Source organism: Xyrauchen texanus, chromosome 34, assembly GCF_025860055.1.
Source record: "Xyrauchen texanus isolate HMW12.3.18 chromosome 34, RBS_HiC_50CHRs, whole genome shotgun sequence".
Lineage (NCBI taxonomy): Eukaryota > Metazoa > Chordata > Actinopteri > Cypriniformes > Catostomidae > Xyrauchen > Xyrauchen texanus.
The window spans coordinates 3805633-3823132 of record NC_068309.1 but is presented as its reverse complement, the minus strand read 5'-3'; the positions used below and the strand labels follow the sequence as shown (position 1 = coordinate 3823132).

General features: G+C 38.8%; 1 protein-coding gene across 1 annotated transcript in view; it reads right to left on the bottom strand.

Moving 5' to 3' along the window:
• LOC127627756 (SHC-transforming protein 3-like) overlaps positions 1-17500 on the bottom strand; it is a 45474-nt gene that overhangs the window by 2336 nt on the left and 25638 nt on the right. The window contains exons 7-12 of the mRNA XM_052104292.1: positions 9667-9796; positions 6906-7053; positions 6235-6289; positions 5934-6128; positions 4070-4380; positions 1-930 (exon numbers count right to left, since the gene is read on the bottom strand). The exon at positions 1-930 is cut by the window's left edge and continues 2336 nt beyond it. Of these exons, the coding sequence (XP_051960252.1) occupies positions 802-930; positions 4070-4380; positions 5934-6128; positions 6235-6289; positions 6906-7053; positions 9667-9796 (968 nt within the window). The 3' untranslated portion in view covers positions 1-801. The remainder of the gene's footprint in view (positions 931-4069; positions 4381-5933; positions 6129-6234; positions 6290-6905; positions 7054-9666; positions 9797-17500) is intronic.

Genomic DNA, 17500 nt, shown 5'->3' with positions numbered 1-17500 from the left:
GATGTTAGAGCTGCAGAAATGATTATTAAATGTAAAGTGAAGAAAAGCTAAATCTAAAAACTATAAATAAGCATAAACGTCACTAAATCTAGACTTAAAAAAACAAATCGTTTTTACTAGAAAACAAGGCAAAAACACTGATTAAGAATAGATTTTTTGGCAGTGCGTTCTAGTTTGACTTGCAGAGTGTCTGTGTGTCTTTGAGTGATTTCAGTTCAAGCAAACACATTGAAATCTTCCCTTGAAAGAATAATCAACAGTGATTTGATAGAAGCTACCAAACGATCTCGCACACTAGCTGCGGTGAAGACTCCTATAACAGGTGAATATAAACAGCTTTTTTCATTTCTGGCATATTTTTCTTCTCTTCCATCTTCGGACATGAAAATCTGGTTGTGCTTGATAGACAAAACTAAAACTTTTTTGAAGTCTAAAATACTTTCTCTTTGTCTAGTTTTCACCTCATCCGCTCTCGAGATCAAGTTACGTTTCTTCCAAACTACATCTGCGATTTCAGCATCAAACGACTGTCCGAAATCCACCAAAGTCTTCTTCAAAAATAGAGATTCTTCCACCAGCGTGATAAAATACAACAACAGTTCTATAAACCGGGTTTCGTTCCACTTTCGCCCGTCGTTATCTAAAAACTATTTTTCTGTCGTCTACTGCCGCCTTGTCAAACCTTCGGACAATTGTTGAGTGTTCTCTGATGACGAGAGCGTAAATCATCGGAAAGTCATCTGGCCATGTTTTCATAAAAGCGAGTCGCGGGTCCCATTCTGTGTTTTTTTGGAGGCGTCGTCACTGTTTTCTTTCAACCGGCTGCTTCAAACACAGTTCACTTCCTGCTGAGACAATTGGCAGGTTGTTGTCACGGTGATGGCCAATCAGGTGGGTGATGCTCTCGAATATGTGATCTTTCGTCCGTACCTTGAAGGAACACAAATTTGATTGTAAAGTTTTAGTGCATTGAGGAAGAATGTCGGAAGTTGTGCAAACCTAACGGGACTTTATTTTAAAATTCAGAAGAAATTAAAAACAATGAGCAATGTCTTAATCTGTAAATGCATTCATTGGAAGGAATATGGTTTTACGTTATGCACCTTCATTACCTCCATTACCACTGTCCCACAAACCTTGTCCATTGAGCAACCAAAACGTTTGCAACACTTTGGTGATCTTGGGTGGTTATTGCATGTTTCAAGGAGGTTGCTATGGCAACAACATCGTCAAATATCTTAAAAGGAATTCTGTTATCATTTAATCGCCCTCGTGTTGTTCCAAATCGCTTTCTTTCTTCCATTAAAGGTCACGCCACCATTCACTGCCACTGCAACTATTTCCAATACAATGGAAGTGAACGGTGTCTAATGGTGCGTTCAGACCAGAGGCGTCGAGAGCGTCAAATCGACCGGAAGTCATTCATTTTCTATGGCAGCCAGCGTCTCTTGGCGGCGCGGCGAGTCTTGAGCGGTGCGCCTTTATTAGAAGCCTTTATTTTTAAACTAAGCTGGGGTCAGAGTGCAGAGTCAGCCATGATACGGCGCCTCTGGAGCAGATGGGGTCAAGGGCCTTGCTCAAGGGCCCAACATTGGCATCTTGGGGCTTGAACCCCCGACCTTCTGGTCAGTAACCCAGAGCCTCAAACGCTGAGCCACCACTGCCCCCTCGTTTCCGCATATCCCAACTAAGCTGGGGTCAGTGTGCAGGGTCAGCCATGATACGACGCCCTTGGAGCAGATTGGGTCAAGGGCCTTGCCCAAGGGCCCAACAGTGGCATTTTGGCAGTGCTGGGGCTTGAACCCCCGACCTTCTGGTCAGTAACCCAGAGCCTCAAACACTGAACCACCACTGCCCCCTCGTTTCTGCATATCCCAACTAAGCTAGGGTCAGAGTGCAGAGTCAGCCATGATACGGCGCCCCTGGAGCAGATGGGGTCAAGGGCCTTGCTCAAGGGCCCAACATTGGCATCTTGGGGCTTGAACCCCCGACCTTCTGGTCAGTAACCCAGAGCCTCAAACGCTGAGCCACCACTGCCCCCTCGTTTCCGCATATCCCAACTAAGCTGGGGTCAGAGTTCAAGGTCAACCATGATACGGCGGCCCTGGTGCAGATAGGGTCAAGGGCCTCGCCCAAGGGCCCAACAGTGTCTTGAACCTCTGACCTTCTGGTCAATAACCCAGAGCCTCAAACGCTGAGCCACCACTGCCCCCTCGTTTCCGCATATCCCAACTAAGCTGGGGTCAGAGTGCAGAGTCAGCCATGATACGGCGCCCCTTGAGCAGATGGGGTCAAGGGCCTTGCTCAAGGGCCCGACGGTGGCTGCCCCTGGGCGTCAGAGGAAAGTTCAAGTGCGGGCAACATAATGTTAATGAGCTGTGGTTCAAGGCTTGGCGTTTGGCGGCAACCTATTGGAATATAGAAGTGCTCCGCTCTAGCGAAGTCTAGAGAACACAACCGTGTAAATGTTGGTTCCCACCAAACAATAGTTTTGAAACGAATTATTGCCGTGGCGGAAGACGTGTAACTTGACACAGCGACATAAATACGGTATGTTTAGGACGCAATGTGTCTGACGCAGGTGTACGCTGACACGTCCTTAGACAAGCTCTTATAATACATTTCGGACAGAATGACGAATTCAGTTGCAAAATGGATTTCTGTGAACTGTAGGTCAATGATTGGCTAAAGTTCAATAATATGCAAATAAACAATATATTGGATTCTAAAGCCCCTTATTCAATACTCTCATCAATGCTGAACTCTTCTGCCACAAGAATATAATGCAAATATATATATATATACACATATAATTTATAATGACTTATAAATATAACTATTTATAATAATTTTATATTTTTTAATAATTTATAATTATCATTATATATTGAATTATTTTTATTCGAGGGGCTTTCTCAGTTAATATTTATGAATGCAATTAATTTGATTAATTATCTTGATTAATATCTAAAAATTCTTAAAACAAGATTAATTTACTTGAGAAGCAAAATCGTTTCTTTTTTTCAGAGATATCTAACAACATTTAGTGATGTATAAGCTTAAAACAAGAAAAAACGATTTATTTAAATATTTATACATTTATAAAAAAATTTTTTTTTTACCCCACTGGAAAAAGTTTTTTTTCTTCTTGTTTTAAAAATAAATCCCCCCAAATTTCCAAATATCAAATTTGATAGATTTAAAAAATATATATATATATATTTTTTTTTTTGGTTTTAAGGATGTTTAGATATAATTTGACCAGAAAATAGACTTTTTGCAGTGTGGTGTCACTATTTACATATTTTATTACAAATAAATCCTGAGAAGATCAACAACGATAAAAAAAAAAAAATCACTTTTTGTGTTCCACGGGAAGAAAGAAAGTAATACCAGTTTGGAGCGACATTAGGATGGATAAATAATGACAGAATTTTTTATTTTTTTATTTTTTATTTGGGGCGAACAGATCTTTTAAATATATATATTTTTTTCAGCAGAATGAAACAATAATAATGCCAAATTTTGTAAAAAAAAAAAACAAAATAAAAAAAAAAAACATCAAAACAAAACAAAACGAACAAAAACAAAAAAAAAATAACAAACATATATATATATATATATATATCATATTTCTTTAAAACTTTCTACTGATCCACTAGCACCCCCTTGTGGCCCCCCTGAGGGTCCCCAGATCCCTGTTTAAAAAAAAAAAAAACTGACATAGAAGAAAAAAGTCATATGGGTTTGGAACAACATGAGAGTGACTAAATCCAATTTTTGTGATGACTGTCCCTTTAATAAAAATACTGTATAAATGACCAAATTTCCTTTAATTACAGTTTACTCGGCATGCTTACATTTAACACAGTTAGCATAAATAATAATACAAATATTTGTATTTTATTTAATCAAATAATTAAGATAAAAACAAAAAAATGACTGATTGGTCGATTACATGTCGGTCCGATGTTTTTTCTTGTCTAAGTTAAGATGTTAAGGGCCAGATGTTATGCTAACGGCCAAAAGTCGGGCTCTGCGAGACTAATCCTAAATGATCCAAACTCACCGTGCCCTCTGGGTCGACCAGCAGAAGATGTTTGGCGAGTCCATTGTGCATCCCCGTCAGGACGTACGACCCCGGGTTTGTGGTGCTTTTCCGCACCAGGAAGTCTCCGTCATGGAGCAGCAGTTTCTCCGCCTGGCGTCGGCTCATCTCTCCATGATACCAGCTCTGGCCTTCCAGCTCCTCCTGAGCTCTGAGGGCCGCCGCTCGCACCAGCAGTGGACTGGAGTTCTCCACAGACGCAGCTTTATGGAGTTCTGACGGCAGAGGGGCAGGAGCTGGAGACTGGGTCATGATCGCATCCTCAAACGGCTCTGGGGGAAAAAGGTCACGTGTAAAAACATTTTGAAAAGAAAAATCGTGAAAGATATATTTGTATTACAGGTGAATGTCAAAGCAATGGTAACCCCTGGAGTCTTGAGTTCGAATCCAGGGTGTGCTGAGTGACTCCAGCCAGGTCTCCTAAGCAACCATATTGGCCCGGTTGCTAGGGAGGGTAGAGTCACATGGGGTAACCTCCTCGTGGTCGCGATTAGGGGTTCTCGCTCTCAATGGGGCGTGTGGTAAATTGAGAGTAGCATGAGCCTCCACATGCTGTGGGTCTCCATGACTTTAAGCTGGCCTGGAAATCCATATTTTATCATTCCTCAAAACTTCCAAGTTTTCCATGGCCATGGGAACACTGTGATAAGAGCTCAAACATTTCTCATTATATTATCCTAATATCTAATTGTGTCTGTTGACGAACAGACTGTAATTTAAGTCTTTATTCACTTATAATCTTTCCAACCGCTTTCAAATCAAATATCAAATATGGCATCTTTCAACACATTGTCTCAGGTTGGACATCAAAGACATCATCCAACATGATTGGTAAGTATTGATGAAGATTTCCTGATTTGTTACATTTTGCAAATTAGATTTTAGCATAAAATGTTTATTAAATTGGTCACAATGTAGCTTTTTCTAATTCAATGTGTTGCATTAATAAATATCTTGACATTGCAAATATTATATTGCATACAGTATATATTTTTTGTCACATATTTATTGTTTACAAGCATAATTATGAACTATTTACAAGCATGTTGGATACATGCTAAATCGGTACTGTCTCTTTAAGAGTACCGGCATCATACAGTGAGTGCATATTAACACGAGTGGCGAGTGGAGTTGCACGATTTATTTGCGCATCCGTGCTATGTTTAATTAGAATTATATGTTTATTTTTTGTTGTTTTTATCAACACGTGACTGTAAAGAACAGAAAGGGTATTTAAAGAGACAATATTCAATAACAAATGGATTGCATGGATCTCGTTTTTGGACCCACACACAGGGCTGGACTAGTAATCTGGCATACCGGGCATTTACCCAGTGGGCCGACGCACTTTGGGGCCGATCAGGGGAGGACTGGCCATCGGGAGAGGTGGCTGGTGGGTCGGCCGCGAAACTGGCCGAACGGCCTGAAATGAGCCGGCGCGTTATGCAGAATGGACCACAAAACGGCGCCGCCGAATATTTTTACCCAACATGTTTCATGGCCAAACATCAATGATGCCAAACCTAATGCCTGGTGCCATATTTAATTTGGAAGCTACAGTAGAGCAGAACAGCAACTTAAATGTTGGTATATTCTTTAAGCAATAGCGTGCAGACAAATGTCAAATGCTCCAATGTAACCGCAAACAGGTTTAGAACGACTAGAGGCTGAGTACATTATGACACAATTTATTTATTTTTTGGTGAACTATTACTTTAAGTGGTATTTGGATTATTTTTAGAGCCACCTACTGATGTCATTCCAAAACAGGTACGATATAAAGTCTTATAGCACAGCTAATAATGAATGCACCAATAACACGTACTCATGTCAAAGAGGTCCGTCCTCGGGCTGTCTCTAGCTGCCCCACTCGTGCTCGTATCAGACACCGTCTCGGTCTCTCCCTGCAGTGCCGCCAACACCTGCGTGTCAATGTGCTGCGTGTTCACATACGTGGGGACTTCTCCAGGCTTAGGTGTCTGACCTTTGACCTCAGGCAGACTGTATATGTCGCAGGACCCTAAAGGAAATGCAGAGTCAAAGAATAAGCCGGTTGTGTTTATATTACGTAAACATAAAGATTATGAGATAAGTGGCGTAATTCTAATTGGGAGAGGTCATTATACCTTGTTGGATGAACATGGGTCGGCCTTGGTAGTATGTTTGGTCGACTCCAGCACCCTGTGAAGACAACAGGAAACAGAGTATGAGTCATCCAGCGAAATAATGAAACACCTCCACATCACTGTGACCCACGGTTACAACAACAACATACAGGAAACAGGCCTAATAGAGCAAAACATGTTACAAATGTTTTACAGTTAGTAAAGAGACATCAGCTGCAGTAAGAAATGAGCTTGAGCAATTATTGGTTATTGATCAGGGTTTACTTCCTGTCATCTGGTATAAATAGTCTGGATGGATAATTAGTGCTGGGCACTACCATCTCACAGGACCTGAAGTGGGACACCCACATTCTACTCAGCAGTCATTGAGTCTGTCCTCTGCACTTCAATAACTGTGTTGTTAGGCTACGAAATCAGACATCAGAAGACTACAAAGGACAGTTCGGACTGCTGAGAGGATTATTGGTGCTCCCCGTCCCATCCTCAAAGAACTATACACTTCCAGAGTGAGGAAAAGGGCTGGAAAATTCACTCTGGACCCCGCTCACCCATCCCAATACCTCTTCTGCATTACACTCCCTTGCACTGTATATAACAGACCTGTATTTGTGCATACACACACATACATTATATAAATATGTAACTGATTCTGATATAGTAGGGGTGGAGACCTGGCTGCTATCTTGCATCTGATTGGTCAGTCTAGTGTCAATGAAGCCTCCTGGTGGCGGCATCTTGCCAGGAATGCTGTTGTAGTAGTGATGATTGGCAGACTCCTCCCCTTCCTCTGTCCATGGCGGCTCATCTGTACTCATAACCCTACAAGCGGGAGAGAGTGAATGAGAGAAAGAGTAGAATGAAGGTAAAACCGAAACCCAGACAAGAAGCAGTGTTGGAGAGTAACTAACTAAAAGTAGGTTTGAAAAAAAACAATATTTTTTTTGTTCAACGTCAATAGAGCGTCTGGTGCACAATGAACATATGACAATAGTTGTTTTTTTGAAAAATGAATAAATGGATAAATAAATAAAAAAGTAATAATATTAATAATAAAACACAATTTATTCATATTTTATTTTATGTCCTCTGTTAAGGATGTCAGTAGGGACGGATTGTGACCTGCAAAGGCCCCGGGGCCCATTATCTCCAAGGTCCCTCCTCCAAAAGTTGTTGGCAGGGGGATGGGGTTGTTTCCATGGCCAAAAGCTGTTGGGGTGTTGCCATGGCCAAAAGTTGTTGGGGGTTGTTCCATGGCCAAAAGTTGTTGGTGGATGGGTTGTTTCCATGGCCAAAAGTTGTTGGCGGGGTTGTTTCCATGGCCAAAAGTTGTTGGGGTGGTGGGGATGGGGTTATTTCCATGGCCAAAAGTTGTTGGGGGGGATGGGGTTGTTTCCATGGCCAAAAGTTGTTGGCGGGGTTGTTTCCATGGCCAAAAGTTGTTGGGGTGGGGGGGATGGTGTTGTTTCCATGGCCAAAAGTTGTTGGGGGTGGATGGGGTTGTTTCCATGGCCAAAAGTTGTTGGCGGGGTTGTTTCCATGGCCAAAAGTTGTTGGGGTGGTGGGGATGGGGTTATTTCCATGGCCAAAAGTTGTTGGGGGGGATGGGGTTGTTGCCATGGCCAAAAGTTGTTGGGGGGGGGATGGGGTTGTTGCCATAGCCAAAAGTTGTTGGGGGGATGGGGTTGTTTCCATGGCCAAAAGTTGTTGGCAGGGGGATGGGGTTGTTGCCATGGCCAAAAGTTGCTGGCGGGGGATGGGGTTGTTGCCATTTTATGCTTGAGTAACAACAACTTCCTGTTTCATATTGCGAAATATCGAAATTTGTCAGACCATCTCGGTGAAAACTCAAAAGCATCGCAATGTAGCGTCGCCAAGGCCTTTAGATTAGAATAACCAAATATGAAGTAGATGTGATGAAATCTCATTCATCGTTACAGTACGAGGCCTGGAAATGGGAAAATCTGAGCAAAAATGTAAGAGAAATATCCAAATGGCTGACTTCCTGTTGAGTTTAGGGCATGGGTCCCAGAGACCGTTTTGTATGTGTTGACATGTTACATAAGTCTACCAATTTTCTTACGTGTACGTGAAACGTGGTACGAGGGCTGCTTCGTTGAAATGTTGTAGGTGGCGCTATAGTGCCATTTTGCAACACCTAATTCTGAAACCCATATCAGATGTACATTTTAGCCACTTTAGCCAAAGTTACAAGAGTTTTTGAGTATGTTTAGGCACTCAAAAATGCAATTAATTTGGGGGAAAAAATCATAAATTCCTAGAAGAACAATACCATTTGGTGCTCAGGCCCTAATTAAAAAAACAAAAGTAAAAACATTAGTAAATACAGTTTCTTTCTGAAACCATGAGATTAATCGCAATTATTTTATTCTATTGACAGTCATCATTTTAAACCGTAGACAAATAAAACAAACCTGCATAATATGTTATTTATTATGAAAAAAAAGCTGCTTTCAAACATCATTTATTGTGAAAAGTGTAACACAAATAAATTTGAATTAAATTGAAAATGTGCACGCGGTGTCCCTTTAAATGCAAATGAGCTGCAGCTCCCCGCCCCGGTTACTACAGCAACAACAAATCAGAACCAACATGACTGACAGCATAAATACCGGAGTTCAGGCAGGGCCGGGGGGTGTTCGCTGTCCTTTTCTGCATATCGCGCCGCCGTTTTGTGGTCAGGTTTGCATAACGCGACGGCTCATTTCAGCTTATCGCGGCCCATTCGGCCCCTTTCACGGCTGACCCAGCGGCCCGCTCGGTTCTCCTGATGGCCAGTCCACCCCTGATCGCCCCCAAATTGCGTCAGCCCACCGGGAAAATGCCCGGTATGCCAGATTACCAGTCCAGTCCTGCTTATGACGCTTATGAATCGGAGACATTATTCTTCTCACTGTATGTGTAGATCACTCAGGGGAGGAGCTATGATAATAGGGTGGAGTCCGTCACCAGTCGTGGGCGTGGCCTAACGTGATGTCACTTTAGAGCAGAAACGAAAACCGTTCATTTTGACACACTGTTTATGATGAATAGATATATAAGAAAGAGGAGTGGGTGGACTTTTAACATTGTAGGCTGGAAAGAAATCAACGTCTTTCATACTTATACTGTAAATATTTAATACAAGATAATATACCTGCTGAATTGTGATGTCAGACATTTCTAAAGAGAGGAAACTGTCGTGGCCAAATTTTAAACCATTTGGCACAGTGTCTCTGAAAAGCTCAGGGTGTTCTCATTAAGATGCCCTATGATTGACAGTTGTGGCATGTATGGATTTTAGAGAGAGAGAGAAAAAAAAAATGACCTCTTCAGAAGACAAAAACAAACAGCTGGGTCTCAGCAGGACGAACACATTTTCCTGGACTTGTTTAGTGTTTTGTGAAAAGGTGTTTGTGTGGGTCTCTGACTCACCTGTCATGCAGTGTCGAGGGTTTGCTGGACGGACACTGCAGGTAGAGCTGAAACCGCAGATCGAACGCCTGACCTATCGTACTGATCACGTCCTGAGCCAAACCATCAGAACACTCTAGAATATGACATGCTAGAAAACACACAAAAACATAATTATGAAGACTAGTTGTGGCCGTTTACACTGCAATAAATACGTCTCAGTGGGTAGGACTTGCATCACAAAATACGAAGCGGTTTGGCACTGATGCCAAACGTATTTATTTGCTATAATAACGTCCATTAAGTTCCAAACGGAAATAATAATATAAATAATCATTTCACCTTATTATCCAAAAATAGGCATTTCCGCGTGGTTATTTAATGTATAAACCACTGTTTTGTTGAATTTCCAGCAAAAGTAACAACAGTATATTTTGATATATGGGTGTTTCTTCAACTTCCGAAACTTTTAGGACTGTAAACTTCTAGAAAGTAAAGTCTTGATTACACATTTTTCACACTCACTATTTTTTATTTATTTATTGTTATTATTATTAATATAATTATTATTAATATTTTTTCTCCCCAATTTGGAATGCCGAATTCCTAATGCGCTCTAATGATGCGTTCACATACAATGCGGAAAAAAGATGTCGCATTGCATCGCTCACGCGAGATTGACCGCTGGATTATATTTGTTTTTAAACTCGAACCAGCGAGTATTTCCCCGTCTCTTCCGTAAAAGGACAGGAGGAGGGGCTTCTATGAAACGTTTCTTTCCGCCATCAACCAGGGCCGAAATCACAACGATTGCTGCTGTACGATGTATCTGTAACGATGTAACGATGTATCTGTAGCGAATTATCTGTAACAATGTATCTGTAACGATGTATCTGTAACGATGTATCTGTAAAGATGTAACGATGTATCTGTAATGATGTATCTGTAACGATGTAACGATGTATCTGTAACGATGTATCTGTAACGATGTATCTGTAACGATGTATCTGTAAAGATGTAACAATGTATCTGTAACGATGTATCTGTAACGATGTATCTGTAGCGAATTATCTGTAACAATGTATCTGTAACGATGTATCTGTAACGATGTATCTGTAAAGATGTAACGATGTATCTGTAACGATGTAACGATGCATCTGTAACGATGTATCTGTAATGATGTAACGATGCGTCTGTAACGATGTATCTGTAATGATGTAACGATGTATCTGTAACGATGTATCTGTAACGATGCATCTGTAACGATGTATCTGTAACGATGTATCTGTAATGATGTAACAATGCATCTGTAACGATGTATCTGTAAAGATGTAACGATGTATCTGTAACGATGTATCTGTAACGATGTAACGATGTATCTGTAACGATGTATCTGTAAATATGTAATGATGTATCTGTAACAATGTATCTGTAACGATGTATCTGTAACGATGTAACGATATATCTGTAACAATGTATCTGTAACGATGTATCTGTAATGCTGTAACAATGTATCTGTAACGATGTAACAATGTATCTGTAACGATGTATCTGTAATGATGTATCTGTAAAGATGTAACGATGTATCTGTAACGATGTAACGATATATCTGTATCAATGTATCTGTAACGATGTATCTGTAATGATGTAACGATGCATCTGTAACGATGTATCTATAACGATGTAACGATGTATCTGTAACGATGTATCTGTAACGATGTATCTGTAAAGATGCAACGATGTATCTGTAACGATGTATCTGTAACTATGTAACGATATATCTGTAACGATGTATCTGTAACGATGTATCTGTAATGATGTAACGATATATCTTTAACAATGTATCTGTAACGATGTATCTGTAATGATGTAACAATGTATCTGTAACGATGTAACAATGTATCTGTAACTTTGTATCTGTAAAGATGTAACGATGTATCTGTAACGATGTAACAATATATCTGTAACAATGTATCTGTAACGATGTATCTGTAATGATGTAACAATGCATCTGTAACGATGTATCTGTAACGATGTAACGATGTATCTGTAACGATGTATCTGTAACGATGTAACAATGTATCTGTATCAATGTATCTGTAACGATGTAACGATGTATCTGTAACGATGTATCTGTAATGATGTATCTGTAACGATGTATCTGTAACAATGTAATGATGTATCTGTAACGATGTATCTGTAATGATGTAACGATGTATCTGTAACGATGTATCTGTAATGATGTAACAATGTATCTGTAACGATGTATCTGTAACGATGTATCTATAACGATGTATCGTAACGATGTAACAATGTATCTGTAACGATGTATCTGTAACGATGGAACGATGTATCTGTAACGATGTAACAATGTATCTGTAATGATGTAACGATGTATCTGTAACAATGTATCTGTAACGATGTAACGATGCATCTTTAACGATGTATCTATAACAATGTAACGATGTATCTGTAACGATGTAATGATGTATCTGTAACGATGTATCTGTAAAGATGTAACGATGTATCTGTAACGATGTATCTGTAACGATGTATCTGTAAAGTTGTAACGATATATCTGTAACGATGTATCTGTAACGATGTATCTGTAACGATGTAACGATATATCTGTAACAATGTATCTGTAACGATGTATCTGTAATGATGTAACATTGTATCTGTAAAGATGTAACAATGTATCTGTAAAGATGTAACGATGTATCTGTAACGATGTAACGATGCATCTGTAACAATGTATCTATAACGATGTAACAATGTATCTGTAACAATGTATCTGTAACGATGTATCTGTAACGATGTAATGATGTATCTGTAACGATGTATCTGTAACGATGTATTTGTAACGATGTAACGATGCATCTGTAACGATGTATCTATAACGATGTAACGATGTATCTGTAACGATGTATCTGTAACGATGTAACGATGTATCTGTAACGATGTAACTGTAACGATGTAACAATGTATCTGTATCAATGTATCTGTAACGATGTATCTGTAACGATGTATCTGTAATGATGTATCTGTAACGATGTATCTGTAACAATGTAATGATGTATCTGTAACGATGTATCTGTAATGATGTAACGATGTATCTGTAACGATGTATCTGTAATGATGTAACAATGTATCTGTAACGATGTATCTGTAACGATGTAACGATGTATCTATAACGATGTATCTGTAACGATGTAACAATGTATCTGTAACGATGTATCTGTAACGATGGAACGATGTATCTGTAACGATGGAACGATGTATCTGTAACGATGTAACAATGTATCTGTAACGATGTAACGATGCATCTTTAACGATGTATCTATAACAATGTAACGATGTATCTGTAAAGATGTAACGATGTATCTTTAACGATGTAACGATATATCTGTAACAATGTATCTGTAACGATGTATCTGTAATGATGTAACGATGCATCTGTAACAATGTATCTATAACGATGTAACGATGTATCTGTAACGATGTATCTGTAACGATGTAACGATGTATCTGTAACTATGTATCTGTAACGATGTAACAATGTATCTGTAACAATGTATCTGTAACGATGTATCTGTAACGATGTAATGATGTATCTGTAACGATGTATCTGTAACGATGTATCTGTAACGATGTAACAATGTATCTGTAACGATGTATCTGTAATGATGTAACAATGTATCTGTAACGATGTAACGATGTATCTATAACGATGTATCTGTAACGATGTAACAATGTATCTGTAACGATGTATCTGTAACGATGTATCTGTAACAATGTAGCGATGTATCTGTAGCGATGTATCTGTAATGATGTATCTGTAACGATGTAGCGATGTATCTATAACGATGTATCTGTAACGATGTAACAATGTATCTGTAACGATGTAACAATGTATTTGTAACGATGTAACGATGTATCTGTAACAATGTATCTGTAATGTATCTGTAATGATGTAACAATGTATCTGTAAGGATGTAACGATGTATCTGTAATGATGTAACGATGTATCTGTAACAATGTATCTGTAACTATGTATCTGTAATGATGTAACAATGTATCTGTAATGATGTAACAATGTATCTGTAACGATGTAACGATGTATCTATAACGATGTATCTGTAACGATGTAACAATGTATCTGTAACGATGTATCTGTAACGATGTAGCGATGTATCTGTAACGATGTATCTGTAACAATGTATCTGTAACTATGTATCTGTAATGATGTAACAATGTATCTGTAATGATGTAACATTGTATCTGTAACGATGTAACAATGTATCTGTAACTATGTATCTGTAAAGATGTAACGATGTATCTTTAACGATGTAACGATATATCTGTAACAATGTATCTGTAACGATGTATCTGTAATGATGTAACGATGCATCTGTAACAATGTATCTATAACGATGTAACGATGTATCTGTAACGATGTATCTGTAACGATGTAACGATGTATCTGTAACTATGTATCTGTAACGATGTAACAATGTATCTGTAACAATGTATCTGTAACGATGTATCTGTAACGATGTAATGATGTATCTGTAACGATGTATCTGTAACGATGTATCTGTAACGATGTAACAATGTATCTGTAACGATGTATCTGTAATGATGTAACAATGTATCTGTAACGATGTAACGATGTATCTATAACGATGTATCTGTAACGATGTAACAATGTATCTGTAACGATGTATCTGTAACGATGTATCTGTAACAATGTAGCGATGTATCTGTAACGATGTATCTGTAATGATGTATCTGTAACGATGTAGCGATGTATCTATAACGATGTATCTGTAACGATGTAACAATGTATCTGTAACGATGTAACAATGTATTTGTAACGATGTAACGATGTATCTGTAACAATGTATCTGTAATGTATCTGTAATGATGTAACAATGTATCTGTAAGGATGTAACGATGTATCTGTAATGATGTAACGATGTATCTGTAACAATGTATCTGTAACTATGTATCTGTAATGATGTAACAATGTATCTGTAATGATGTAACAATGTATCTGTAATGATGTAACAATGTATCTGTAACGATGTAACGATGTATCTATAACGATGTATCTGTAACGATGTAACAATGTATCTGTAACGATGTATCTGTAACGATGTAGCGATGTATCTGTAACGATGTATCTGTAACGATGTATCTGTAACAATGTATCTGTAACTATGTATCTGTAATGATGTAACAATGTATCTGTAATGATGTAACAATGTATCTGTAACGATGTAACGATGTATCTATAACGATGTATCTGTAACGATGTAACAATGTATCTGTAACGATGTATCTGTAACGATGTAGCGATGTATCTGTAACGATGTATCTGTAACGATGTATCTGTAACAATGTATCTGTAACTATGTATCTGTAATGATGTAACAATGTATCTGTAATGATGTAACAATGTATCTGTAACGATGTAACGATGTATCTATAACGATGTATCTGTAACGATGTAACAATGTATCTGTAACGATGTATCTGTAACGATGTAGCGATGTATCTGTAACGATGTATCTGTAATGATGTATCTGTAACGATGTAGCGATGTATCTATAACGATGTATCTGTAACGATGTAACAATGTATCTGTAACGATGTAACAATGTATCTGTAACGATGTAACGATGTATCTGTAACAATGTATCTGTAACGATGTATCTGTAATGATGTAACAATGTATCTGTAAGGATGTAACAATGTATCTGTAATGATGTAACGATGTATCTGTAACAATGTATCTGTAACTATGTATCTGTAATGATGTAACAATGTATCTGTAATGATGTAACAATGTATCTGTAACGATGTAACGATGTATCTGTAACAATGTATCTGTAACGATGTATCTGTAATGATGTAACAATGTATCTGTAAGGCTGTAACGATGTATCTGTAATGATGTAACGATGTATCTGTAACGATGTATCTGTAACTATGTAACGATGTATCTGTAACGATGTATCTGTAACGATGTATCTGTAACGATGTATCTGTAATGATGTAACGCTGTATCTGTAACAATGTATCTGTAACGATGTATCTGTTGTGGAAGTCCCAGATACGCTGAAGTTGTGTCACACAATTCCGGGTGCCCACACACCGCCACAACCATTTTCTCACACATTTTTCCAGATTTCTTCTGCTACTACGTCAGTATGTCAATGACATCCAGACAATCTCAATGCTGACAGGCTTTCGCGATAACGCGTCATGTGGATTTTTCGCGAATACGCGAATGAAGCGATTACGCGTGATCGAGTCACGCCATTCACATCTATTCGTGTCTTTGCGTTGACTTTGTATTCGCCGCACAAAACGCTTGCTTCGCGCTGTATGTGAACGCACCATAAGTCCTCGTGGTGGCGTAGTGACGAATCTCAGTTGCATCCTCGTCTGACACCGTCAATCTGCGCATCATATCACGTGACTCATTGTACATGACACCGCGGAGACTCACAGCACGTGGAGGCTCATGCTACTCTCCAACGCACAAATTACCACACACCCCATTGAGAGCGAGAACCACTAATCGCCATCACGAGGAGGTTACCCCATGTGACTCTACCCTCCCTAGCAACTGGGCCAATTTGGTTGCTAAGGAGACCTGTCTGGAGTCACTCAGCACGCCCTGGATTCGAACTCACGACTCGAGGGGTGGTAGTCAGCATCAATACTCGCTGAGCGAATCCAGACCCTCAATTTCTAATATTTTTAGAATACAATGGACTCTTTTGTCTTGGTCTAAGGCTAATTTCCTAGCTATTTTACATGTTCTAAATGATTACACAACTTGCTTAACAAGCACACAAAATTTTGATATGACTTTATTAGGGGCAAAATTGCTTGGTGTGGTGGAAATGATGCCACAACTGCGGGACAGTCGTAATTTTGAAAGATTTACAGAAATCATTTTCACACGATAAATATTGAAGTGGTTTATTTTACTCCGTGTTCAGATGCTCACGGTTTTCAACATGTAATAATTCGCATTTTTTTGTTTAATATTGAGGGTCTGGGTCTGGGACAAGACTAAAACCGTCAAATCTGTACACAAAAGACATTTGAAAGTACCAAAAATAAATGACGACGGCCTGGTAAAACGTTTCCAAGTCAGTTTTAATGAGACCCTCATATAATAAAAAGAAAAAATCTAAAATCTAAAAGTGCCGAAAGTTGAAGAAAAACCCATATATATATATATATATATATATATATATATATATATATATACAATAACCGTGATATATAATTACACAAACGATGAACCCTAGACAAGACAAACCAGGCATTCAAGTATGCACGCAGATACACATTTGCATGCACAAATATTATACACGTTCACATATGCTGAACTATTAAATATCAGCAGATGGCGAAACGGATGCTGATTTGCTGACTCACTCTGCTGTAAAGGAGAGATCATTACGGGATCTTTTCTCTGACAACATCAAAAATGCATTAGAAAGTACAGAGAGAGTTTTCAAATGCACCCTCTGTGCTGACAGGAAGTTAACAGATCAATGAAATGAAAAGAGTGGGAGATACAGCAGCCACAGACATTGATTTTCTGATGCTAAATGCGGCCGTGGTGGACTGATCAATCTGGGTTGCTTGTAAATGGAGCGGTACAAAGCAGTACAGTGTGGTAAAGGGAGTAAAATGGCCCTTAGGATCTGTAGTGGGTACTCTTATATGAAACTATCATTATCTCACCACCATCATTTCTACACTTTATGTCTATACACAACATATACAGTAACACACTTACAATGAATTTTCCCTTATAACTTCACGA